We start from the raw sequence: 26,750 nt of genomic DNA, 5'->3' as shown, positions 1-26,750 counted from the left end.
ATAGAAGCTGTTTACTTGGATTTTCAGAAGGCGTCTGCCAACGTACCATACATGAGTGGGAAGGCCAGTAAATGGCATGGTCAATGACCAAGGTCAGCAGACCCCAAGGACAAATGCCAGTGAGCCCCAATGGGGGTTGGGGAGTAGGAAGGGATTTGTTTTGCTGCAGTTGTGTCTGTATTGTTGTACGTCGGTTGCGTGTCATTCTGCTCAACATCGTGTGCAAACTACGTTGGCACCAAAAGAATGGTGCCACTTGTGGGCTTGCCTCATTATATCCACAGACTATGTTCTTTGTTAACATTTCACTGCATGCCTTTATGTGCATGTCACTAATAAATCTAATCTTATCTAAACAAGATAAGAGTCCATGATATTGTAGTGTGTGTAGGCCTCCGTTGGAAAGTTTCCAGGGCGCAAGCCTGGGAAAGGTTTTTTTTTGTCGAAGACAAGCAGTTGCCCAAGCTGCAAGTCTCCCCGCTCCATGCCACCAATGTTGTCCAAGGGAAGGGCATTAGGACCCATACAGTTTGGCACCGGTGTCGTCGCAGAGCAATGTGTGGTTAAGTGCCTTGCTCAAGGACACACACGCAACCTCAGCCAAGGCTCGAACTAGCGACCTTCAGATCACTAGACGAACGCCTTAACCAGTTAGCCACGCGCCCACACATGATATTACAGGAAAGATAATAGCATGTACAGAAGATTGGTTGACTGGCAGAAGGCAAAGAGTTGAAATAAAGAGGACCTTTTCTGGTTGGCTGTCAGTGACTAGTGGTACTCCATTAGTGTTGAGTCTGTTACTTTTCACACTATATATCATTGATCTGGATGAGAAAAATAAGTGTTGAGGAAATGGGAGTCTGCAGAAGGACTTGGACAGTTGAGGAGAATGGGCAAAGAAATGACCAATGAAATACAGTATAGGGCAGTGTATGGTCATGTACTTTGTTAGAATGAATAAAGGTGTAGACTATTTCCTAAACAGGGAGCAAACTCAGAAATTGGAGGTGCAAAGGGACTTGGGTATAAACCTTTGAGAGTCCTTGTGCAGGATTATCTAAAGGTTAACTTGCAGGTTGAGTCAATAGTGAGGAAGGCGATTACAATGTTAGCATTCATTTCAAGAGTAGTAGAATAGATAGATAAATAGATAGATAGATACTTTATTCATCCCCATGGGGAAATTCAACTTTTTTTCCAATGTCCCATACACTTGTTGTAGCAAAACTAATTACATACAATACTTAACTCAGTAAAAAATATGATATGAGAGCAATATAAGAGCAAGAATGTAATTTTGAAACTTTATAAAACATTGGGTAGCCCTTATTTGGAGTATTGTGAGCAGTTTCGGGCCACATATTTAAGAAAGGATGTGTTTGCACTGTTTGGGGGGGGGGGGGGGTTCGAGAGGAGGTTTATCAAAATTATTCTGGGAATGAAAGGGTTAATGTATGGGGTGAAATTTGATGGCTCTGGTCCTGTACTTGCTGCAGTTTTGAAGAACAACCAGGTATCTCATTGAAACCTGCCGAATGTTAAAAGTGCCAGATAGAGTGGACATGGAGAGGATGTTTCCAATAGTTGGAGAGTCTAGGACCAGAGGACACAGCCTCAGAATAGAAGAATGTTCCTTTAGAACAGAGATGAGGAGGTATTTCTTTAGCCAGAGTGTGGTGAATCAGAGGAATTCATTGTCATAGACAGCTGTGGAAGTTAGGTCATTTGGGTATATTTAAAGTGGAATTTTAAAGGTTCTTGCTTACTAAGGGTGTCTACAAGGAGAAGGCAGGAGAGTGGCTTTGAGAAAAGAATAAATCAGACATGATCAAGTGGCAGAGAAAATTTGATGGGCTGAAAGGCCTAATTCTTCTCCTATGTAAAATGGGAGTGGGAAAGGCTAATTCTAACAAAGTCCACCTCCTAATATTTCACTTTCTGCCCTGGTGACACTTGTCAGTTCCAAACCTTATTTAAAATTATGAATTGTAATCTGTTTTTTTTGTCTGAAAACATTCCATTATTTTGGCAGGTCAGCCTGACTTCTACCTGGACTATTACTGCACAATACCAATCCCATATTAATTGGATCCAGGTTGAGAATGAACCCAGAGTAGAGGACGTCAACATTCTGCTGTACACCACTTCTTTATGAGTAACTTTCTTCAAGATTTGAGCTAAATGTTGTCCTCCCTCACACTGGGGTCAGGGTTAACAGCAAAACTCAGCAACATACACTCAGTGGCCACTTTATTAGGTACCTCCTGTACCTCCTCATCTCTGTTCTAAAAGATATGTGAGTTCAGAGATGCTCTTCTGCACGCCACTATTGTAACATGTGGTTTATTTGAGTTACTGGCGCTTTCCTGTCAGCTCGAACCAGTTTGGCCTTTATCATCTGACCACTCTCATCAACAAGGCACTTTTACTCTTAGAACTGCCACTTACTGGACGACTTTAGAGTTTTGCACAATTCTCTGTAAGCTCTAGAGCTTGTTGTGTGTGTAAATCCCAGGAAATCAGTAGTTTCTAAGATGCGTAAACCACTCTTGTATGAAAAATCCACAGTCAAAGTCACTTAGATCACATTTCTTCCTCATTCTGACGTTTGGTCTGAGCAACAACTGGACCTCTTGACCATGTCTGTATGTTTTTACGCGTAGAGTTAGTGCCACATGATTGGCTGATTAGATACAGTATTTGCATTAATGAGATGTGACTAATAAAGTGGCCATTGACTGTATATATGGAAACCTGCTATAAAATAAGTAATTATCAAGTGAATATTTCAGACCGATGGATATCCCTGTCATGTGTTAAATTACCCATTCTCCCTCAAAATTTTCTAGATTCATGAGTCAATATAGGTTACATTCCTGTTAGAGTGAAAAACATCTGAAATTCTTGCTAATTATTATCAATAAACATGCAAGAAATATATTTTTGTAGATAACAGGAGTGAACAGTACTAGACTAAACAATAATACTTCATGTTGAATATTTGGTTGACTTTGGATAATAACAACAAATTATTTACCAATAAAGAATCAAAGTAATGGAGAAAATTTAATTATATTCTATCTTTTATGAAATGCATTGGAAAATAAAATTGAAAACTGGATTAGGAATGCTTCCTGGCATTGTTTATCTGAGAAGAATTAAGTCTAAAACAGTTAGATTGATTTTATATATTCAGTAAAATTGATGACATTCTGCTCAAAGTGAACCCAGTAGATGAATGCAGCACAAGAAATAATCATGCTTTGAGCCTGGGAAAATATTCTCTAGTGTATAGTCATTTTTAACAATAAAAAGCAGGTTATTTACAGCATGGCAAAAATCAATCATATTGCAGTTATTTATTTTGAAATTGGATATACCAATTTCAGCTTTATTCCATCCAAGATAATGAATAAAGTGTCCTATTTATAACTGAGTGATTTATGATGTACCTCTTCAGTGACTTTCCAGATCTCCTCATCAGTCCACTGTTCATAAGGATCTAGATTCTTCCGGAAGGTCCCAGAGAACACAAAGACTTTCTGTAAGGTGGAATATTAAATGACAGTTGTTTTCTGAGAGGCTTTGTGAAGGACATCATCATTCTGTCAACAATGATAGTTTGAATGGAAGAACAGGTTATTTTGTTCATGCGCTCCTGCTTAAGCAAGCAAGAGCAAAGCAGAGTTGTGTTTCTGTGCCAATTGCTGACATTGTTCTACAACATTTGTGTATACAATTTCAAACATACTGGAATTTGATAAAAATGGCACATTCTTGGAACACCTGCTATGTAAGAAAAGTTACTGAAGTTGGTATCTTGAATCCACAGACCTCCTTTTCTAACTTTACCTTTCATCTACTGCTAATAATTTCACACGACTCATACAAGGTCATTACCAGAAACCATCAATCAAGGTTATGACTGATGGCAATATTGAAATTACGGGTATTTAGATAGTGTAACCACGTCTGAAAACATTACCTGTGGGATGACACCAAATGCTTTCCTCCACTTTCGCAGAGAGACCGAGTTCCAGGAGATTCCATCGATCTGTATCTCCCCTTCAGTGGACAGGAGGCGCAAAAATGCAGAAAGTAATGTGCTTTTCCCAGCACCTGTCCGTCCGAGCAGTCCAACCTATAATGTTCAAAGCACAATGCTTAAAATACAGAATTAAATGGATCCATATCTGAATGAATATATAGAAGTAACAATTATAAAGCAGAAGTGTGATGGTAAAAGAAGTGAGTTTTCATTGCCTCATAAGTGAGTTATAAAACAAATAGCAACAATTTTTTTTTATTTTTGCTTTAGGGTTTACAAGATGAACTTGTGATAGTGCCAATGGCAAGTGAACGAAAGTCATAATTTCACTACAAAGCTGCACATACTGTGCATGAATGAGCCTAAAATATTTAAGTACCATTTATTTCTTCGTTTTGAGAGTTTGATATTTTTCTTTGAACAGGTTCCATGGTTTTCTTAAACACGAGAAAATCTGCAGTTGTTGGAAATCCAAGCCAACACACACAAAATGCTGGAGGAACTCGACAGACCAGGCAGCATCTATGGAAAAGAGTAAACAGTCAACCTTTCAGGCTGAGACCTTTCATCAGGACTTGTCCACAGACTTTCAAAGGGTCTCGGCCCGAAATATCGACAGTTCATTTACGCTTTTCCATCGATGCTGCCTGGCCTGCTGAGTTCCTCCAGCATTTTTTTGCGTGTTATCATGGTTTTCCTCTTTGTTTTGTGGCAGTCTGTGGGAAGTTGAATCTCACGGTTGTATACTGCATACATACTTTGATAATAAATCTACTTTGAATCTTTGAACCTTATGGAAGTCTATTGGTCTTATAAAGGGGTCTGACATTCAAAAGGAATCCCATAGTTATTTACAGCATACAGAGTAAAAACAGAAGTTACAGCAAAAGTAATCAGTCCTGCACAAAAGAGATTCATGTGAAAAGGGCATCAATTTCTAAACGTCTGAAATTATTAGTAATGTGAACTACATGCCCAGCATTTAAGGAATGTCATTTAAAAATTGTTACATGTTAATATTTGATATTTAACTTGCAATTACCTGGTAATTTAATTCAACAAAAAAGTATTAATTAAATCTCTGAATGCTTGTTATCAGGATACCAGCTTGAAGCTTCTTTAAGTTATAGTTTATTTCAAACTTTCTTTATGGAAATGAAGAAACCTATTTGGATTATTGAGTCTATGCCGGTTTTCAGAATATTCGCTTCAGTCTTTAGGGCCTCACAGCCGGCTGCTTTTTGATATCCCAAGGACACAGCCTGGAAGACGAGAGTGCCTTCAGGTTTTGTGGCTCCGGAGACAGGCTTATTCTAGGCCAATGCCCCTGATTGAAGCGTCGTGGGAGAACACAGAACATCGGGAGCAACGGGTTATCTTCCGAGTGTTGCATGCCCGGACAGCTGCACCTTTTTGGTGCCAACTCTCCAGGCGCAGAGCTTTGAAAAAGTGACACAACAGACTTCGTAAATCAGCGAGTTGTTTGTTATGTCTCCCCTGTCACTGTGAAACAGGGATACCACTTTTTCCTTTATGATGGAGAGGGAGAGCCTGTGGTATGTTGAATTACTGGGTGAATGAGTAGCCTTTGGGGTGCTGCGTCTGTGTCTTTATTGATGCTTTGCTGCACACTTGAGTGCTCGGTGGAGGGTGCCGATGCTTTGTTACCTGTGGGATGGGTGGGGTCATTGCCTTGCTGCTGTTTGCGCGAGGGAGGGGAGAGTTGGGGAGGGGCATTGGGGGTTCTAACATCTTAACTGCCATTCATTCTTTGGGGCACTCCTCTGTTTTCGTGGATGTCTGTGAAGAAAAAGAATTTCAGGATGTATATTGTATACTTCTCTCTGACATTAAGTGCATCTATTGAAACCTAAACGCCTAATTTCTAGGAATAAAATCTAATTAATATTTGTAATTTACCATCCCATCTTCCTGGGCATCTTTGCAGAATTCATATTGAGTGGTTCTGCAAACGCATAAGTAATTATAAACGGGAAGCAATGAACATTGAAGCCTACTGCATTGAAATGGATATATCTACTACCTCACCCTTTGTCCTGCATTCACGGAGAAGGAAAGGTCCTGCAGCACTGCACGCCCATCGTTCGTATACTTGGCTGTGAGATTGCTCACCATCATTTGGCCTCCAGACGGCCACTTATGGGTGAGATGTTTGTTCTCAATCACAAGTGCGTCCAATGGGCTGTCGTCATTATGTTGGATCTTGTCTTCAGATCCTTCGGGGGGTATGTCAATGTATTTAAAAATACGGCTGACAGATCGCATCTAGAGACAAGAACATTGTTACAAGTCATGATGGGTGCTTGCAATTAAAGGTACCTTCAATCTATTAGTTCTCTGTTGTGGTTGAATGTGTTTTATACTTGCAAAACCTTAGTTCAGTGACTGAGCAAAGGTTTTTCATTTGTTTAGTGTTTATAAAAGTCAGTTTTTACTTATCCATTACAAACAGGGTTATAATGCCAGATAAAGAAAAAAGGGTCTTAATAGATATTACTTCCTAAGATCAATTTGCAAAACCAAGAATTATCATCATTTAGACGTTAAAAAACTGGGAGTTCTTAAGTGAGAACATCTCAGGTGGAAAATGCAGCAGGTAGTCATGAAGTAATTAATACTTTAAATTATATGGTCAGTGTAAAACAATAACAAAATAAAAGCCAACACGAGGAAATCTGCAGATGCTGGAAATTCAAACAACAACACACACAAAATGCTGGTGGAACACAGCAGGCCAGGCAGCATCTATAAGGAGAAGCACTGTCGACGAAGGGTCTCGGCCCGAAACGTTGACAGTGCTTCTCCTTATAGAGCTGCCTGGCCTGCTGTGTTCCACCAGCATTTTGGGTGTGTTGACAAAATAAAAGCCACCAAGAACAGTTCAGCAGCCCAACTTTTCTTGCACTACCCTGACTACTGCATTGCTGCTATCTCATGCACCCAGGCTGAGCTCGTCATTTTCACCAACTTTGCCTTCAACTTCCACCCTAACCTTAAAATCACTTGGCCCATTTGTAACACCTCCCTCCTCTTTCTCAATCTCTCTGTCTCCATTCACTGGAGGCAAACTGATTACTGATATCTTTTGTAGACCTACCAATTCCCACAGCTATCTTGGCTATTCCTCTTCCCACCCGGTCTCCTGCAAAAATGCTATTCCCTTTTCTGATTTCCATTGCCTCTGCCACATCTGTTCTCAAGAAGAAGCTTTCCTTTCCAGGGCATCAGAGATGTCCTTCTTCAGAGAACCGGGTTTCCCTTCCTCCACCATTGATGTTGCCCTCACCCGAATCTCCTCCATTTCCCATACATCTGTGCACATCCCATTTTCCCACTGCCTTAACAGGGTTAGAGTTTCTCCTGTCCTCACCAACCACCCCATAAGTCTCCACATTCAACGTATCATTTTCTGCAACTTCTGCCATCAGATTGCTGAGCTTTTGGCCATGATCTTTGCATCATCAATAGGGATAGGATAAGTACCAGAGGATTGGAAGGTTGCAAATGTTGTTCCCTTGTTCAAGAAAGGAAGTAGAGATAACCCAGGAAATTATACACCAGTGAGTGTTACTTCAGTGGTGGGCAAGTTTTTGGCAATAGTCAGCATGGCTTTGTTAAGGACAGGTCGTGCCTTACGAGCCTGATTGAGTTCTTTGAGGATGTAACAAAACACATCGCTGAAGGTTAGAACAGTGGATGTAGTGTATATGGATTTCAGTAAGGCATTTGATAAGGTTCCCCAAGCAAGGCTCATTCAGAAAGTAATGAGGCATGGGATCCAAGGAGGCCTTGCTTTGTGGATCTAGAATTGGCTTGACCACAGAAGGCAAAGCATGGTTACAGATGTTTTGTATTCTTCAAGGAGATTGGTGACCAGTGGTGGTATGCAGGGATCTGTTCTGGGGCCCCTCCTCTTTGTGATTTTCATAAATGACCTGGATGAAGAAGTAGAAGGGTAGGTTAGTAAGTTTGCTGATGACACAAAGGTTGGGGGTGTTGTGGATAGTCTGGAGGGTTGTCAGAGATTACAGCGGGACATCGATAGGATTCAGAACTGGGCTGAGAAGTGGCAGATGGACTTGATCCCAGATAAATGTGAAGTAGTTAATTTTGTTAGGTCAAATATGAAAACAGAATATAGTATTAAAGGTAAGACTCTCGGCAATGTGGAGGATCAGAGAGATCTTGGGGTCCATTCCATAGGCCACTCAAAGCTGCTGCACAGGTTGACAGTGTTGTTAAGAAGGCATATGGTGTGTTGGCATTCATCAACCATGGGATTGAGTTCAAAAGCCATGAGGTAATGTTACAGCTATATAAGACCTTGATCAGACCCTACTTGGAGTACTGTGTTCAGTCCTGGTCATCTCACTACACGAAGGATGTGGATACTATAGAAAGAGTGCAGAGGAGATTTACAAGGATGTTGCCTGAATTGGAGACCATGCTTTATGAGAATAGACTGAATGAACTTGGCCTTTTTCTACTTGGAGCAACAGAGGATGAGAGTAACCTAATGGAGGTGTATAAGATGGATCATGTGGCTAGCCAGAGGCTTTTCCACAGGGCTGAAATGGCTAACACGAGGGGGCAGAGTTTTAAAGTCTTTGAAAGAAGGTACCGAGGAGGTGTCAGGGTTAAGTTTTTAACACAGAGCGTGGTGGGTGCGTAGAATGCACTGCCAGCGACGGTGGAGGAGGCAGATACAATGGGGTTTTTTAAGAGACTCTTAGATAGGTACATGAAGCTGAGAAAAATAGAGGGCTATGCCATAGGCAAATTCTAGGCAGTTTCTAGAGTAGGTTACATTGTCGGCACAACATTGTGGGGCCAAAGGGCCTATAATGTGATTGAGATTTCTATGTTCTATGTTCAATGGGATCCTACCAGCATCTCTATCTCTCTCCCACTCTCTACTTTCCACAGGGATCACTCCATCCATGATTTCCTTGTCCATTCGTCCCTCCCTACTTATCTACCACCTGGCACATATCCTTGTAAGTGACAAAAATCCTACACTTGCCCATTTACCTCCTCCCTCACCTCCATTCAGGGCCCCAAACAGACCTTCCAGGTGGGGCAACACTTCACCCGTGAATCTGTCGGGATAATCTATTGTACCTGGTGCTCCCGATGCAGCCTCCTCCACATGGGTGAGACCTAATGTAAACTGGGGGACCACTTTGTCAAGCACCTCCGATCCATCTGCCAAAAGTAGAAATTCCAAGTGACCAACCATTTTGATTCCCACCCCAATTCCCATTCCGATATTTCAATCCATGGCCTCCACTTTTGCCACGATGAGGATGGAGGAGCAACACCTCAAATTCTGCCTAGGTAGCCTCCAACCTGATGGCATAAACATTGACTTCTCCTTCCAGTAATCTTCTGTCCCTCCCCCACTTCCATCTTCTTCTCTTCTGCACTCTGGTCTCTCACCCACTTATCCTCACCTGCCTATCACCACCCCCGGTGCCCCTCCTTCTTTCCTTTCTCCTCTGGTCCACTCTCCTCTCCTATCAGATTCCCTCTTCTCTGGACCATTACCTTTCCCACCCACCAAACTTCACCTATCAACTTCTAGTTAATCCTCCTTACCCTCCCCCATATTTTAATTCTGACATCTCCCCCATTCCTGTCCAGTCCTAAAAAGGGCCTCAGCCCAAAACATCAACATTCTTTTCCATAGATGCTGCCCGACCTGCTGAGTTCCTCCAGAATTTTGTGAGTGTTGCAATGCAGTACCTCTAACATTTTTGCCTGTACCATTATCTTCCTCACTCATTTAACTTTCCCATTTTTAATAGGCTGGAAATTTACTGTGAATAATAACAACACCACGCTGACCACCTGACATTTCTCTGTTTGGTTGCCACCAGATTTCCATTCCTACAGAAACATGGAAGTTCTGAACTTACAGCCAAAGAGTATTCACATGCATTTCACATTTTCAATCCATTTACGTTGCATTGTTGCATTTTATAAGATAGCAATATTCTACAAAAAATTGTAAATAGGAAATTTAGAACATGTCATTTTTTTTTTTACCAGACTATCCACATCTATGCTTGAATTAACAGCCCATTGAAGAGTGCTCATGATGTTCATGGTTAAGGTAAGGATAATTCCAACTTTTCCTTCCTGATAGTCTGAAGAAAACAAACATAAATTCATAAGACTCTGTAATTCTCCACCAATTTCTCTGCACACGAGGTTGATGTTAAAGCTTTAATGTATGACTTACATAATCACATTAGGTAGAAAATTTATGCATACATACCAAACAATGATGCAAATTTCATCAGTATTTTACACATATGAAAACATTAAGAAGGATTATTTGCAAATATATTCCTTAATCTCCTTGGTGATTTAAACAAAGCAGCTGGAAGCAAGTAATGAAATAACTATTGCACTGGGTAATTAAGGCTTAATTTTAAATTAGAGACATTAGTAAAATTACTGATTAAATGAAAGTGTTATTATTATTTAGGTAATGAACTAATTTGCAACAAAGTAAATCAAAACCACAAAGGTGGAAGAGACGTATTCGGTGAAAAAAATTATTAAAACTACATCTAAAATACAGAGACCTATGTTTCACAATTAACATCTTAAAATGATACACAAGCTTTAGGACAGATCCCCAGCCTTTCTCTTTTGCCCCCATTCTAAAGTAATCATAAATACGTGTGTGGGAGGAGCCACAGGAGCAGTCAGACAGGTATATCTAAATTGATGCACCATCAATAACTCACGCTGAGACTTAGGAAGCGAGATATCGGCTTTTATTGACTGGAAGAATAAACAGCACTACATCCTGGGGAAAATGAGGGAGAGCAGCAGCCCACAGTCGCCTTTATACAGGGGTCTGTGGGAGGAGCCACAGGAGCAGTCAGCAGGGTCTGTGGGAGGAGCCACAGGAGCAGTCAGCAGGGTCTGTGGGAGGAGCCACAGGAGCAGTCAGACAGGTATATCTAGTTCACCACAACGTGGCAAACAAAGAGTCAACAAATGCTGAAGAAACCAATAGAAAATAACTGATAGGGGAGGAAGAATAAGGCAATAAGATCCAGTTGTTGCTTTAGGACGAGAAGTTAAGGGATGGTAAAATTACTCAGTGTAAGTAATACAAAAGCTGAAATCTTTGTTTAGACATTCTCAATAAAATTTGGCGGAGTGAGATTTTTCTTGGAATTTGCTAGAATTTTTTTTTGGTAGGCAATGAAGTACACAACCATGAAACAAGGATGGTAGTTTGTCTCCCAGATGCCAGGGTTTGTGATGTTTCTGAGCGTGCCCACAATATCTTGAAATGGGAGGGTGAGCAGCCAGAGGTCGTGGTACATATTGGTACCAACGACATAGGTAGAAAAAGTGTGGAGGTCCTGAAAGCAGAATACTGGGAGTTAGGAAGGAAGCTGAGAAACAGGACCTCAAAGGTAGTAATCTCTGGATTGCTGCCTGTGCCACGCGACAGTGAGTATATGAATAGAATGAGGTGGGGGATAAATGCACAGCTGAAGGATTGGAGCAGGGGCAGGGATTCAGAATTTTGGATCATTGGGACCTCTTCTGGGGCAGGTGTTAACAAGTACAAACAGGACGGGTTGCACTTGAAACTGAGGGGTACCAATATCCTGGTGGGGAGGTTTGGAGTGGGGAGGAAAAAGAACAGAGAGGGAGGCAAAAGAGGTGAGGGCATAGCATTGCTAATTAGGCATAGTGTCACGGCTGCAGAAAAGGAGGAAGTTATGGAGGGATTGTCTACTGAGTCAGTGTGGGTAGAAGTCAGAAACAGGAAGGGGCAAATACTCTATTTGGGGTTTTTTATAGACCTCCCCCCCCCCCAATAGTAACAGGGACATCAAGGAGCAGATAAGGAGATAATAATAGGGTTGTTGTGATGGGAGATATTAACTTTCCTAATATTGATTGGCATCTTCTTAGCACAAGGGGTTTAGATGGGGTGGAGTTTGATAGGTGTGTTCAGGAGGGTTTCCTGATGCAATATGTAGATTTTTTTAAAAATTAAACAAAATATACTTTATTCAAAAATAAAATTATGAACCATTCAATGACTCTCAGTCCTTTACAAATGTTTCCATTACAGTCTTTACATTCCCACACTTTTGCCATCCAGGTGGCACTCTGTAACTTCATATTTACATACACTTGTTCAGGGGTATACACCCCACTCCCCTACCCCTCAACTCCCACGGGAGAAGGACCCTAGACTGTGGTCCTTCCCTACCGGGCCCTTGCGGTGGCTGCACCGAGTTTGAGTGTGTCCCTCAGCACGTACTCCTGCAGCCGAGAATATGCCAGTCGGCAGCATTCCCCCAAGATTTTTCAGTGTTCTATACCCATGTTATAACACCAGCTTAATGACCACATAAATCTTCTCCTAACTTGTGAATGTGGACTACTTTAGAACATAGATGGCAGGGTAGCACAGATTCACAAGTGCCAGTGTTCACTGGAGTATATGCCTCATTATAAAAGATTATAATAAAGAAGGGTCTCTAAGAGCTATTACATTCCCATTACACTATAATCTAGAGCTCTAAATATACAGGCAAGATAAAGATTAATTGCATCAATTAAGGTCTGCAGATTACTGATGAAAAGTACAGAAATGAAACGTGAACCAATCATTACCCTTCAGAGCTGATGAATGTGCTGCTTATTTTATTTTGTTATTATCACCAACTTACCGTGTGTTGCTATGGAGATGAAAGTGACTGCAATAAAGAAGACGACAAATACAATGTCAATCCTCATCTGGAACCAGCGCAGAGTTGAGAGGTAGAGAAACCAGTTTGCAGTATGGAGGTTCAAAGACTTGTGGAAAAGTGTTTCGAAGTAAGCCTGTCGGCCAAATGCTCTCACTGTCCACAGGCCTCTCAGTGATGTGATGAGGTGGCTGAAAATAGGGCTGCGAGCTATAACCAAAAACAAATATATTCTGATATTATTATTCATCTGAATTTACTTCAGTAATGATCACAGCTAAGGCTATGGTAGAAAATTCCCGTTCAGTAAGGTGCCATTTTGCTGATAATTTTTTTTTGGGTCTGCTGTTTACTGAGTTGTCAAGCATCATGACCATTGAGAAAATCATAAGTTAAATGCGGTGAAATGGCAGGATTGCACTATACAATTATCTTCAAAAGACTTCCCAGTCTGCACATTGGCATCAGATAGTGGGACAACCATATCTGAGGATAGCGACACATTTCACTCACTCTCCAGTCCTTCACTACACACCTATATAACCATATAACAATTACAGCACGGTGACAGGCCATCTCGGCCCTTCTAGTCCGTGCCGAACGCTTACTCCCACCTAGTCCCACCGACCTGCACTCAGCCCATAACCCTCCATTCCTCTCCTGTCCATATACCTATCCAATTTTACTTTAAATGACAATACCGAACCTGCCTCTACCACTTCTACTGGAAGCTCGTTCCACACAGCTACCACTCTCTGAGTAAAGAAATTCCCCCTCGTGTTACCCCTAAACTTTTGCCCCCTAACTCTCAACTCATGCCCTCTTGTTTGAATCTCCCCTACTCTCAATGGAAAAAGCCTATCCACGTCAACTCTATCTATCCCCCTCATAATTTTAAATACCTCATCAAGTCCCTCCTCAACCTTCTATGCTTCAAAGAATAAAGACCTAACTTGTTCATACCTCATTGTATCAATACCTTATTGATATTTTTATCATTCTTTTCAAGACAGCACCAACCTGAACTTCTAAAGGTGGATAGCTAACCAGAAAATAAGGGTGTGCTATTTAGATATATTAACATAATTCAAAAAGGAAACACACTGTCCTGTCTATCCTTGGAGAGCAAAGCCCAATGCAGGCGAAAGGAGCAACATTTCAAATTCTGTCTGGTTTAAATAACACTCCACACTGAAAGATACATTCCCCCTTCCCCTCTTCCTCCCATTTTATCATCTTTCCCTTAACTCCCTTCCCCATGCCCCCATCATACATCTTCACCCCCTTCCCCTTCCTGGATCCCCCACCCACTACACACAGAACATGTAGCAAGAAGGGACTAATGTGTGATCTGTACAAATAATGTACCGGTAGGTTGATGGTTGGCACAGATTTAACGAGCTGGAGGGCTCATTCCACTCCCTATCTCTATGACAAAGGGAATGGCGGAGGCAGACTGAGGTACGTGCCAGAGCGGGGTTGGGTAGCAAATGAGGTCCCCAAAATTCCATGCATGTGATTGGGACTTGAGGATCTGAGTTTCTGGGATAAGATAGGGCTTCCTTCCCAGCAGCACAGGGGAATGAGGGGAGAGTGGTATACAAAATTATGAGGGGCATAGATAGGATGAATGCATGCGGGCTTTTTCTCCTCGGGCTGGACAAGACTAGAACTAGAGGTCATAGATTTGGGGTAAAGGTGTAATATTTAAGGGGAATCTGAGGGGGAGCTTCTTCACTCAGAGAGTGGTACAGGTATGGAATGAGCTGCCACAGTACATTGTAGAGGTAGGTTCAACTGCAAGAAAAATTTGAATATGTACATAGATGAGAGAAGAGTAGAGGGCTATGGTCCAGTCTAGGAGCAGGCTGGCACAGGGTAGGTAAACCAACGGGCTTATATCTGTGCTGTAGTGCTCTATGAGTCTATGACTCTATGAAGATGTTGTGGATTACTTTTTTTTTTAAACTTTGCCGAACTGTTAACTTTTGGGGCAAAAGGTTCCCTAACAATATACTGATCAGGACACAGGACAATGTCCTTAACATGCGGATGATTTTGTTGTTATTGGGACGACTGCAGAGATCTGTATTTGCTCACTCTACGCATACCTTCCGATTCCAGCTGCTTCAGCTGCTGCGAGGTGCGGAGGAAATAAGCCCTCAGCATAATGAAAATAACAGTCACCGGAACCGCAGCCAGCAGAATGTATGGTTGCAAAACGGACACCACACCGATGGCACCCACAACGATCAGTATCAACTGTAAATGGAATGCAAAATCGTTACATTGTGTTTCTTTGATCAAAGCTAACATCTGATACACAGTAAGTAACGGTTAAATGGTTAAGATTTTGAACTCTTTGGTGGTTTCTAGAGATTAAATCATCTAGATCAAGGGACATAGTTGATTTGCTCCGATATTTCTAGTTATTACGGCCTTTGGCCAGAGTTAGCCCAGGTTTGATTCGATGAGGTCTCCCTGCCCAATACATGCTTCTTCTTCCCGAGGGATGGTTCTTTGCAACTGAGTGACATCAAAATGAAACTTCCATTCTCCCTCTCCACTCTAGGTCCCATGTGGATATTCCTCTTTACTCAAGTGATGTGGGGGGTACAAGTCAGGACAATGAACATCATCTCTAAGACTCATTGAGAAGTTTCTAGACCTTGCACTGCATCAGTACTGAGGGTTTAGGATTGTGTTAGGATTGAGGTTCCAGGATTTTGACTCATTAATGATGAAGAAAAATGTTGACAAATTATGGATGTTCTAAAATAAATACGATTTGAAGTTAATTAGACAGTGTTTATTTACTTATAAATGATAATACATAAATGTCTTACTTCACCCTTGCTCATCTGATCCATGTAGTCCCTGTGCTTTCAAGAAACTACTCAGCTAAGAGAGTTGTAGGAGCCGTGCCTTTATTTTCTATCAGAATTGCCTTCTGTGTTGCGTGTTTATTATGGTAACCGGTCACGTGAGTTGGGAGGGGCGTGGTAAAAGGAAAGGGAATAAGTTACACGTTCATGCTTTGTTCTGGGCAGTTTAGTACTGGGAACCAACGGATGCTATATCTTTTGTTGACTGTTTAGTTACGCTTAAGTTACATCACCACAAGATTGATAGTTTGCTAATGGCTAATAAATAACCGGATATAGTTCTTCGACTTTGTGGAATATTATTACTGGGGTGATTGGAGGGCATGTCACACAAGGATACAATCTATGGGGGTCGCCAGCAGCGGCAGTGGTTTGTTAGAGTCGCTGCACGAGACTTTTTAGTCTTATTGATGCAGATCAGTCTCCAGCGCCATTGGACATCGTATTTCAGAGTGTGTGGTCACATTCCTTCCTACTTCTGATTTCTCTACATTATCAAATTGCTTTGGTTGCTTCTGATTTTCTCTTTATCTGCCTCACTGCTTCATTACTTTTAATCATTCCCTGTCATTTAATTTTTTAATTTCTTCTCTCCTCCTAGGTGCATATTAAGCACTGTGTATAATCAGGCAGGGAGAAAAATCCACCAAGACTATGTTTGTGATATTTTTGAGTATTCTGGTGGTTTGTAGATCACTTGGTCTGATTTTTGCTCGGAAATGATAACCATTCTGCCTGAAATATCTATCATGTCCCAACACAAATACTACTTCGTTTCAGGGCTCCCACGGGAATGCAGAAGCCCAAGCCGACTGTCTCAGATCTGCCAGCCAAATCTGAATTCTGAGGCAGTGATTCATGGTTCCTGCACCAGGTTTGCCCTGAAAGGCCCAGAAATTTCAATAGGAATCATGGAATTACTGTGAAGAAATCAATGGAAAAGGGAATTTTAAAAAATATGATTTGCTTATGATTTTAATAAATTAGAAATATTTTAAGTTACACAGAAATAATTGCAAACTTCTAAATTATTTGAGAGCTATGAAAGGCTTCTAGAGGAAATTTTATGGGTATGATATGATCTGGGCAAACCATTTACCCAATACATTGTTTAATTCCCCATCTTCATCTGGGGTCTTCTTGTATCACGAAGGTAGATTCAGATGAGTTAAGGTCAGGAGAGTAGCGACAACAGGTGCCAATTGTGGGTAATAGGGCAAAGCTAGCAAACTTTGCTCTGAAGTTATCTGGATTTGTATAGCTTGTCTGTTTGCACAAACAAAATGCATTCTTAATACCAGGCAAAAAAAAAGGATACATTTCTGTGGGTTTCCCAGCAGTTTGGTAGAGAACATTTAAATCTGTTAATGCTCACATTGTGATTGTTTAAATTCTTTGTAGACTGAAAGTAAGTAAAGAGTTTATTGGATTGATAAAAAGGACAGGTACATGCAATTCTTAACAACATGGGACAGTTTAATACTGTATTTTGGATTTTTTAACAGAATTTAAATTCAAATTTTGCCATTTTGGGATTGGAACTAACTTTATTCAGGATTCTGGCTTAATAGACAAATAATTTCATTGGCGAGGCTACACAGTTTAGATATGAATCCAGTTTTGAACAGGTAAGTCACTTGAGGAATTAGATATTGAGTTTTATCTGTAATTCTCTGACCTGCACAAAGTCGAAAGCAGTGAGTGGCAGCATATCATCAATGATGGCAGTGTCTTTGATGAATCGGTTTAGAATCCTGCCTGTAATTTTAGATAAATAGAGTTTCTGAAACATATGTGCTTCACAAAGCAAGATTGAATTATTATTCTATTGCACTGAAATTAGTCAAATGTTGCTTTAAATAGCATGGCAATGCATATATTTTTATCAAACAGCAATAGGCACAATAGACAGTATAAATCTACATTGCTGAAGCAGATAAATACCATTTTGTAATTTCTAAATGATTCAAGATTCAAGACTGTTTATTGCCATTCTTCAGTATACGCATGTAAAGGAGAATGAGGTGATTGTTCCTCTGGATCCAATGCAGCGTTAAAAAAACAATAAAAAATAAAAACATAATAAATATAAATATAAAAGTAATCCTATAAAACACAATCTTTCCAATAATTTTGCAAACAGGGGCAAGACCAAAACATGTGGGTCAATGAAGCGACTTCAGAATGACATCTGTCACAGGTTGCATTAACATAAGAATAAAATCGAGCAAGTTTATCCTTGGACATGTGAGCCCTACGTACAACCTTAAATTATATTAGGGCATGTTTAGCACAAATAGAAGAAGAATTGACTAATTATAAAATTTTCTCCCACTGCTCAGTGGATATAAGACAGCGAAGTTCTTTTTCCCATTCCTTCTTAATTTTTTCTGATACTCCTGGCTGTATGTTTTGGTCTTGACCCTGTTTGCAAAATTATTGGAAATATATTTTTGGTACTATTTCAACAGTTCTGAACATCAAATTGCAACCGCATCCTATTACTGCAATTTTTGGTTTACCAGTGGTGGATAATAGTTGTTTACCCCCCTCAGCCTGGTGGACGATTGCATTTGTCACATTAATGGCTAGAAGATCTATCTTATTGAAATGGAAAGAAATTCATCTTCCAACTATATTTCAGTGGTTTTCTCAAACTATTTCTTGTTTGAGTTTAGAAAAAATTAGAAGTGTTGTCTTTGACCCTTCAGTTAAATTTGAAGAAACTTGGAGACCATTTATTTAACATTTTCATATGAGCTAAACTGACTTTTCCTAGACCTTACTTTTATTATCCTTAATTATTTGGATGGAGGTGCAGAGTTATTGACACTACTGTGTATATTTGATATAATGCAATGGCCCATGTTGGTTAGGTTTGTTCCTTTTTTTTGGGGGGGTTCTTAATTACTCCATTTTTGTAACTACTATGAGTTTGGGAGGTTATTATATATGGATTATCATCTATTTGTATTTATACCTTAACCTATTAATTATGTACTCTCATGCTCTTTGTATTCATGTTTCATTTATGTTTGTTTAAAATTAATAAAAAGATTTTTTTTAAAACACAATCTACAAGTTAACTGTTCACTGTGGATCATGGATCCACAGTTTATGGATCAATTCCTAACGTAGTACCAGGGAAGTTCCCCCAGTGAAAAAGGTTTGCACAATTTACAATCACAAAATTGCAGCCCCAAGATTATGGACTGTAGTTATACTAGTCAGTCCAGCTGGATGAATACTTTTTAGAATGTACTTCTTTAGGACGCTAAGAGGTGAGTTGATAAGAGTTACACAAAATGATTAGAGGCAGGTAAAATGGACAGCCAGCAACTTATTCCCAGGGTGGGAATGGCTAATACAAGAGGGCATAATTTTAAGGTGATTGAAGGAAAGTATAGAGGGAATGGCGGAGGTAGGTTTTTGGGTGCGTGGAACACACTGCCCGAGATGGTGGTAGAGATAGATGCATTAGGGAACATTAAGAGATATTTAGGTATATATTTGGATGAAATAAAGATGAGAGATGTGTGGGAGAAAAGAGATAGATTGGTTTTGAAGTAGGTTTCAAGTTTAGGACAACATTGTGGGCTGAACAGCCCGTACCAATTTGTGCTGTTCTGTATTCTACATACTTTCTAACTGATTCGGATTAAATTAATCTTCTAGTTCCTACACAAATTTAAACAAGCCAATTTTGAATGGTGTAAGATGCTCAGGTTCCAGTCAGGAATATTGTTTTTTACTGCACACATATCACTTTGTTTTAGGCTCACACAATATGGCCTGGTCATACAACCTCTACCGTATTATTCACTTTAAAGAACATGCCCACCCATTCAATGTACAAGCTGAATGTTTCTCAGGCTATGTCAGTCATAGCTGGGCAGCCACATTATCCCACTTTTACACTACAATGAGATGTTTAAACTTAGCGCACATTAACTAGTTGAGACTTTATGCTGGGACAAACACACATAGATAAAGAGAATACCATATTCATGCTTGAATATTTACTTAAAGGTAACTGGTACCTCAAAAGAGATATTTATACAGGTGTGAAGTACTTTCCTGTAAAAATGAATTGCTAAAATACAACTTTCAGAAGAAAACAATTCTCTCTGCATCCTATAATTGGAAAACTTTTGATTATCCATCGAGTCTGCTCCGCCATTCAATCATGGCTGATCCTTTTTTGCCCTCCTCAACCCCACTACCCAGACTTCTCCCCGTAACCTTTGATGCCATGTTCAATCAAGAACCTATCAAACTCTGCCTTAAATACACCAAATGACCTGGCCTCCACAGCTGCCTGAGGTAATAAATTCCACAAGTTCACCTCCCTCTGGCTAAAGAAATTTCTCCATATCTCTGTTTTAAATGGACGCTCCTGGGGCTGTGCTGTTGCTACACTCTCTTGTCCTAGACTTCCCCACAATGGGAAACATCCTTTCCACATCTACCATGACTAGACCTTTCAACATTCAGAAGGTTTCAATGAGATCCCCCGTTACCCTTCTAAATTCCAGTGAGTACAGACCCAAAGCTATTAAACGTTTCTCGTATGATAACCCTTCCATTCCTGGAATAATTCTTGTGAACTTCCTCTGAACCCTCTCTAATGCCAGCATATCTATTCTTTGATGAGGAGCCCAAACCTGTTCACAATACTCAAGTTAAGGCCTCATCAGAGCCTTCTAAAGCCTCAGCATCACATTTCTGCTCTTGTATTCTAGACCTCTTGAAATGAAATGAAATGAAATGTTGCATTTGCCTTCTTCACCTTGTGGGTGTTCTGCACAAGGATTCCTAAGTTCCATTGCATCGCAGATTTCTGGATTTTCTCCCCATTTAGGAAATAGTCTGCAGATGTATTTTTTCTACTATAAAGAGCATGACCATGCATTTTCCAACTTTCTATTTCATTTGCCACTTTCTTGCCCATTCTCCTAATCTGTCCAAGTCTTTCTGCATCCTACCTGTTTTCTCAACACTACCTGCCCCTCCACAATCTTTGTATCATCTGCAAACTTGGCAACAAAGCCACCTATTCCATCAACTAAATCATTGATATACAGCATACAAAGAAGTAGTCCCAACACCAAACCCTGCTGAACAGCACTAGTCACATACAGCCAACCAGAAAAGGATCCTTTTATTCCCACTTGATGTCTTCTACCAATTTGCTAGTGCTCTAACCATGCCAGTAACTTTCCTGTAATACCATGGGCTCTAAACTTGGAAAGCAGCCTCATGTATGTGTGGCACCTTGTCAAAGGTCTTCTGAAAGTCCAAATATACAACATCCACTGCATCCCCTTTACCTATTCCACTTGTAATCTCCTCAAAGAATTCCAACAGGTTCATCAGGCAAGATATTTCCTTAAGTAAACCATACAGACTTTGTCCTATCTGGTCCTATGTCACCAAGTACTCATCCTTAGTAATTGACTCCAACACCTTCCCAATCACTAGTCTATAATTTCCTTTCTGCTGCCTTCCTCCTTTCTTAAAGAGTTGAGTGACATTTTCAATTTTCCAGTCATCTGGCACTATGCCAGAGTCCAATGATTCGTGAAAGATCATTATTAATGCCTCCATAGTCTCTACTGCTATCTCTTCCAGAATCCAAGGGTGCAGTTCATCTGCCCAGGTGACTCATATACCCTTGGGTCTTTCATCTTGTTATAGTAACTGCATTCACTTCTCTTCCCGCACATCCTTCAACATCTGGCACACTGATAGTGGTGCTATATCTACTCTCATCTCTGTTTTATTTTTTACATATTTGAATACATTTTTACTAACCGCTTTGATATTGTTTGTTAGCTTGCTTTCATATTTCATCTTTTCCCTCCTAATGACACTTTTAGTTGATCTTTTGAAGCTTCCAATCCCGTCTTCCCACTAATTTATGCTTTGCTGTATGCGCTCTCTTTTGCTTTTACATGAGCTTTGACTTCCCTTGTCAGCCACTGTTGTACTGTTTTGCCATTTGAGTTTTTGGAATACATCTATCCTGCACCTTTGTCGTTTTCCCCAGAAACACTCGCCATTGCTGCTCTGCTGTCATCCCTGCCAGCAGCTCCTTCCAATTTACTTTGGCCATTTCCTCTCCCATACCACTGTAATTTTCTTTACTCCATTGAAATCTGCTACGTCAGAATTTACTTTCTCCATATAAAGTTTCAAGGTGAACTCAATCATATGTGATCATTCTCCTCCAAAGGGTTATTTTACCTTAAGTTCCTTAATCACTTCTAGGTCATTACATAACAGTGTAGCTGTTCTGCTAGTAGGCTCAATGACAAACTGCTCTAAAAATCCATCTCATAGACTTTCAACAAATTCATTCTCTTAAGATCTATTACCAACCAGGTTATCAATAGATTCCACCTTTTGTCATCCAAAAGTAAAGTACTTAAACATAGGAATGAAATTCAGATCTACGTATTGTATTCATTTGCTCAAATATTCATTTAGAATTCAATCACTCAGTAAATTATAAAATGGGCTGTTATTGATGCACCATCCATAACTCACTCTGAGACGTAAGAAGCGAGATATCGGCTTTTATTGACTGGAAGAATGAACAACACTACATCCTGGAGAATGAGGCCGGGCTCAGGCCTCAATCGCCTTTATACAGGGGTCTGTGGGAGGAGCCACAGGAGCAGTCCAGACAGGTATATGTAGTTCACCACTGTTATGAGAATTGGTTTCAAAGTTCTAGACTCTCCGCTTTAGTATAATTCTGGCTCTGCATCTATAGTTCAGTTTTAATAAACAGAAGCCTGACATTTTGCTCACAGTAATGCACAAATTTAATGATTCCCTTCCCTTTCATTGCCATCCCCTCTACCCTATCATCCAACATTACAAAAATACTTGTAGAAATATGTTACTTATCACAGAACATTATGCTCTGTTTGTCAGCTTCAATGTAGTAGAAAATTCACTCACACCAGTTAAGACACAAGTCCTTTGTAGTGTAGACTCTCCCACATTGCCACTTAACATGCTTCCTATTAAATGTAGATTTATGAATTTAGTTCTGAATGAACTTTTTTTTTCTAAGATGATTTATTAAGGCCATTGGTTCAACTTTGACTCCTCTTTAGCTTAATTGCTGATCGTGGGAATAAAAGCCATTCTTGCAAGACAGTTCGACACTTGCTTCTTGTAATAGATTAATTAAACTGTAAATTTTATCCTTCATTTACCTGCCCTTTAACTTGGTTTCAGAATTCAAGACATTGTTAGATTTATATGGTACATACAGAAAGATAAAGCACAGCCATATCAAACAAATTTTCAAATTAAAACCATCATATCAAAATGCTAATTTCCCTGCTTTTATTGCTAGATTATTCAATTAAAAAGTTTGGACCAGCCTTCAATCATTTTCTCTAAAGCTATTGATTTTGTCATTTCATCACTTTTTAAACCTTTTGCTAATGATCCAACACAGTCAAAATAATTTCCCCAGGATGAAATCCTTTGTCTTGAACTGTAATGGAATAGTAAATTTTAAAAACCACGCTTTAATCAAAATTACTGTAAAACTACAACAGTAAGTAATAATGCCTGTCAGTGGATCTCCCCGAACCATTCTTGAAAGCATTGGATCATTTGATACGATAACCTCAAATAATCCCATGTCAATGCATGCGTAACTAATCAGGAAAGTACACTAAATGTATGATTCCCAATTGTGTAAGTTATAAGGTACCAAACACACTGAAGACTGGTATTTTTTGCTGCATCTTCCAAGAGGAAGATACCCTAAAAGCTACTGACAGACTTCCAGGGGAGCACGAGGTGGTGGGGAGGATGAGCAACCCACCAGGAAGGACCTAAGAACGTCAACTTTTGCGAATGGACCACCAATTACAAGTGAGAGACACATTTGCAGCAAGGTCTGCAAGAGTATGTGTGGCCTAAAAATACACCAGGCCAAGGTGAAATGCCTGGAGCAGGAGAGAGCAACACAGCTCACAGGATTTACTACTGGTGAGATGCAGGAAGATTCTGGCCTGGAGTCACCACACAATGCCCTGAACCTCCACATGTCAGAAACTCCCAACCTAGGCAGAGTAGCAAAACTCTAGTGGGTTAAGCCATCGGAGGAAGCGGTTGCAGTTTGAGGACGTAGTCCACACTGTTTTAGAGGTTTTTCTGGCTGCTCACTGTGCAGAACCTACTCTCTCCTTGGCATTACAGGGGCTAGAAAGAAAAGAGCCATCAGGACCACCACAAAGGCTGCTGAGTGAGCCTGCATATGACTATGGATCAAGCAGTGTGAGCTGTGCATCAACGCTGTTGGGACCCCTGATCAATCCTGGCTGGATCGTCTGGACAAGAGTATCTGATGTTGAAAAACCCGAAACACCCGATGAACCCAGGTTAATTCACGGATGATATGTCCCAGCACATTCTAGAATGTATCTCAACATCTCTTGCATTGAATAGCATATGAGTGAAGGTTAGATTTCCAATGGATATCACCTGAATCTCAATTAAGGAGCACATCCCTTCAGTTTTCCTTTTTTTCTCTCAAAGATCTGATAAATGAAATCCAGAACTTCCATCCAAAATCACAATTTATGCATATAATTATAACCATCACATAGCGATATTACCTGCTTTCATCTTGTTGAATGTAGTCATGGGTGCTTGGAGAACTGAGTGTAACATTTGTCTATGAAGATTCTTGGAGACGGTTACAAGGGTATGAACCAAAGGGAGTCCTCGAATCACACCAAGTGCAAGGAAGCTGTCTGAAAGTCCCACATAGATGTAGAATATGTAATAATAACTCTCATTGGTAATAAATTTAGAAAATATAGAAAGGTTGGAGAGGCTGGTTGAGGTGTCATTAGTTGCTGATCCAGTATTTTCTTTTAACCTGAAATAATCAAACAAACACTATAAGAAAAATATCTGTTATTTTTTGCCTGACAGGCTATCAGCAATTTTGCACATTAAGCTTGAAGCGGTGTTAACTGACTGTCCTTGAGTTGTGACGAGAGGCCTATGCGAAGATGGTACCCAAATCTTGGTGCCAAAACATGGCCACCAAGAAGCAGAGTGGGCCTGAATCTTTAAATGAGCCACACTGTTATCCGAGAATCGGTGCGTTTACACCCCAGAGGCTGGCACGGACAAGTCCATATCATAACATGAGTGTTATATTGGTTGATTCAGTGTAAATCTAACCACCACTAAATATGTACAAGTGGGCAAGAAGGGTTATTTATTAATGCATGTTTAGTTAGAACTAAAATCAAGTTGTGAAGCAATGTGAAAAGGCTTGACAATTCTGAATTTCTTGATGATTCCTAAATAAACCTTCATTATTCAACATCATTAACAGATTTCAACTTTGACCCTTCGGGAAAAATACTAAAATTACAAAGTGTGCGCTCATGTAGAAATGAACTTAAATACATGCTTTGATATTTCACACTAGCATTGGAAGGAAAATTATATAAAATATCTTTTAATAGATATTTTAACGTCAAGGTGGCAGATCACTATAATCAATCCAGCAAAGTTTGAATTATGCAGCATTTCTCTGAGCATTGTTATACGAGTTTTGCAAGACATTATTAACAGCCTTTTCAATATTGACCTACTGTAAATCTCCATGCTTGGCTAAATTAACTATTCTCAGTGTGGATAACCATGTCTAATTGGGAGTCTAGTCTTAAATGGGTATGAAATTTGAATGACGGTGGGGAGGCTAATCCTTCTGATGGAGATGGCTGAGTCTGTAGCCCTCTGCAGCTTTTTCAGTCCTGTGCATTGGAGCCTCCATAGCAGACGGTGATGCAACCAGTCAGAATGATAACCACAGGACATCTGTAGAAATCTCCTACAATCTTTGTTGGCATACAAAATCTCTTCAAACTCCCAAGAAAATATGGGCTGTTGGTGTGCCTTCTTCGTGATCGCAGCCAGAGAGAGGAGGTGGCATGGTAGTGTAGTGGTTAGCACAATGCTCTACAGCACCAGCAACCCAGATTCAGTTCCCACTGCTGCCTGTGCGGAGTTTGTACACTCTCCCCCTGTGACCGCGTGGTTTCCTCCAGGTTCTCCTGCTTCCTTCCACATTCCAAAGGCATACCAGTTGGTTGGTTAATTGGTCATTGTAAATTGTCTCCTGATTAGGCTAGGGTTAAATTGGGTAATTACCGGGCAGCATGGCTTGAAGTGCCAGAAGGGTCTATTCCCTGCTGTATCTCAATAAAGTCCATAATGTTACAGATATCACAAGTTGCAAAGATTGAACCTGCATCTCTAGAGCAGTTGAGAGGAGAGCTTTACTAGATGTGCCACTGTACTCCCAGTAGTGAGGGTATCTTTTTTCCAACTGATTTGGATACGATGGGCTGAATGGCCTCTTTCTCCACAATAAGCTTTCTTTTTTTTTGGAAGCAAAAGACTGATGCCTCTGTTGGCCTTTCTTCCTGCAGGTACTCCAAATGCTGCAGCTCAGCCGCAGAAAAGATTAATTTGCTAAGAACTGAAGGGCATAACGTTCCGTGTTGAAGATGCGTGCAGAGCGAACCTTATCTGTGATTAGGAGTGGTCCAGTTGATATTTAGTGCAGGAAGGATCCAGAAACATAGAAATTCCCTGCAGAGGACAGGTTTTAATTCCACAGAGTGCCGACACCCACATTAGGGTTAGAAATCATAACAGCCAATTCACACATCTCCTTAATGGGATAAGTGGAATATCAGTGTATGTTTCACTGAAAACCTAATGCTTTGCACTTGTGATTTTGGGATCACGACCAGAGAAACAAAAATTGCAGCACAATCCAACACACCATCTCCATGGTGTGGACAAATTAGCAAGCTTTTTGCCGGATCTGCCACGTAAATCCAGGGACATTACTCAGTTAACTTTTATATAGTATATGAAAATATTTATTGATCATACAAATGATGGAATGTGGAAGGCAGTTCATCTTAATTAATTAAAGTTGTAATTTAAAAAAAAAAATAACTTTACTGTACCTAATAAAGTGGCCACTGAATATAG

The 26,750-nt window shown here is 40.3% G+C and overlaps 1 protein-coding gene across 1 annotated transcript in view; it reads right to left on the bottom strand.

Moving 5' to 3' along the window:
• cftr (CF transmembrane conductance regulator) overlaps positions 1–26,750 on the bottom strand; it is a 150,171-nt gene that overhangs the window by 11,350 nt on the left and 112,071 nt on the right. Inside the window, exons 17-24 of the mRNA XM_073059522.1 lie at positions 24,341–24,606; positions 17,371–17,450; positions 14,919–15,069; positions 12,790–13,017; positions 10,121–10,221; positions 6,101–6,337; positions 3,989–4,144; positions 3,456–3,545 (exon numbers count right to left, since the gene is read on the bottom strand). Coding sequence (XP_072915623.1) covers positions 3,456–3,545; positions 3,989–4,144; positions 6,101–6,337; positions 10,121–10,221; positions 12,790–13,017; positions 14,919–15,069; positions 17,371–17,450; positions 24,341–24,606 — 1,309 coding nt within the window. The remainder of the gene's footprint in view (positions 1–3,455; positions 3,546–3,988; positions 4,145–6,100; positions 6,338–10,120; positions 10,222–12,789; positions 13,018–14,918; positions 15,070–17,370; positions 17,451–24,340; positions 24,607–26,750) is intronic.

The sequence above is a fragment of the Hemitrygon akajei genome, chromosome 10 (genome assembly GCF_048418815.1).
Source record: "Hemitrygon akajei chromosome 10, sHemAka1.3, whole genome shotgun sequence".
Taxonomy (NCBI): Eukaryota; Metazoa; Chordata; class Chondrichthyes; order Myliobatiformes; family Dasyatidae; genus Hemitrygon; species Hemitrygon akajei.
The sequence above is the reverse complement of the archived record's forward strand: the minus strand, read 5'-3'. Positions and strand labels throughout refer to the sequence as shown.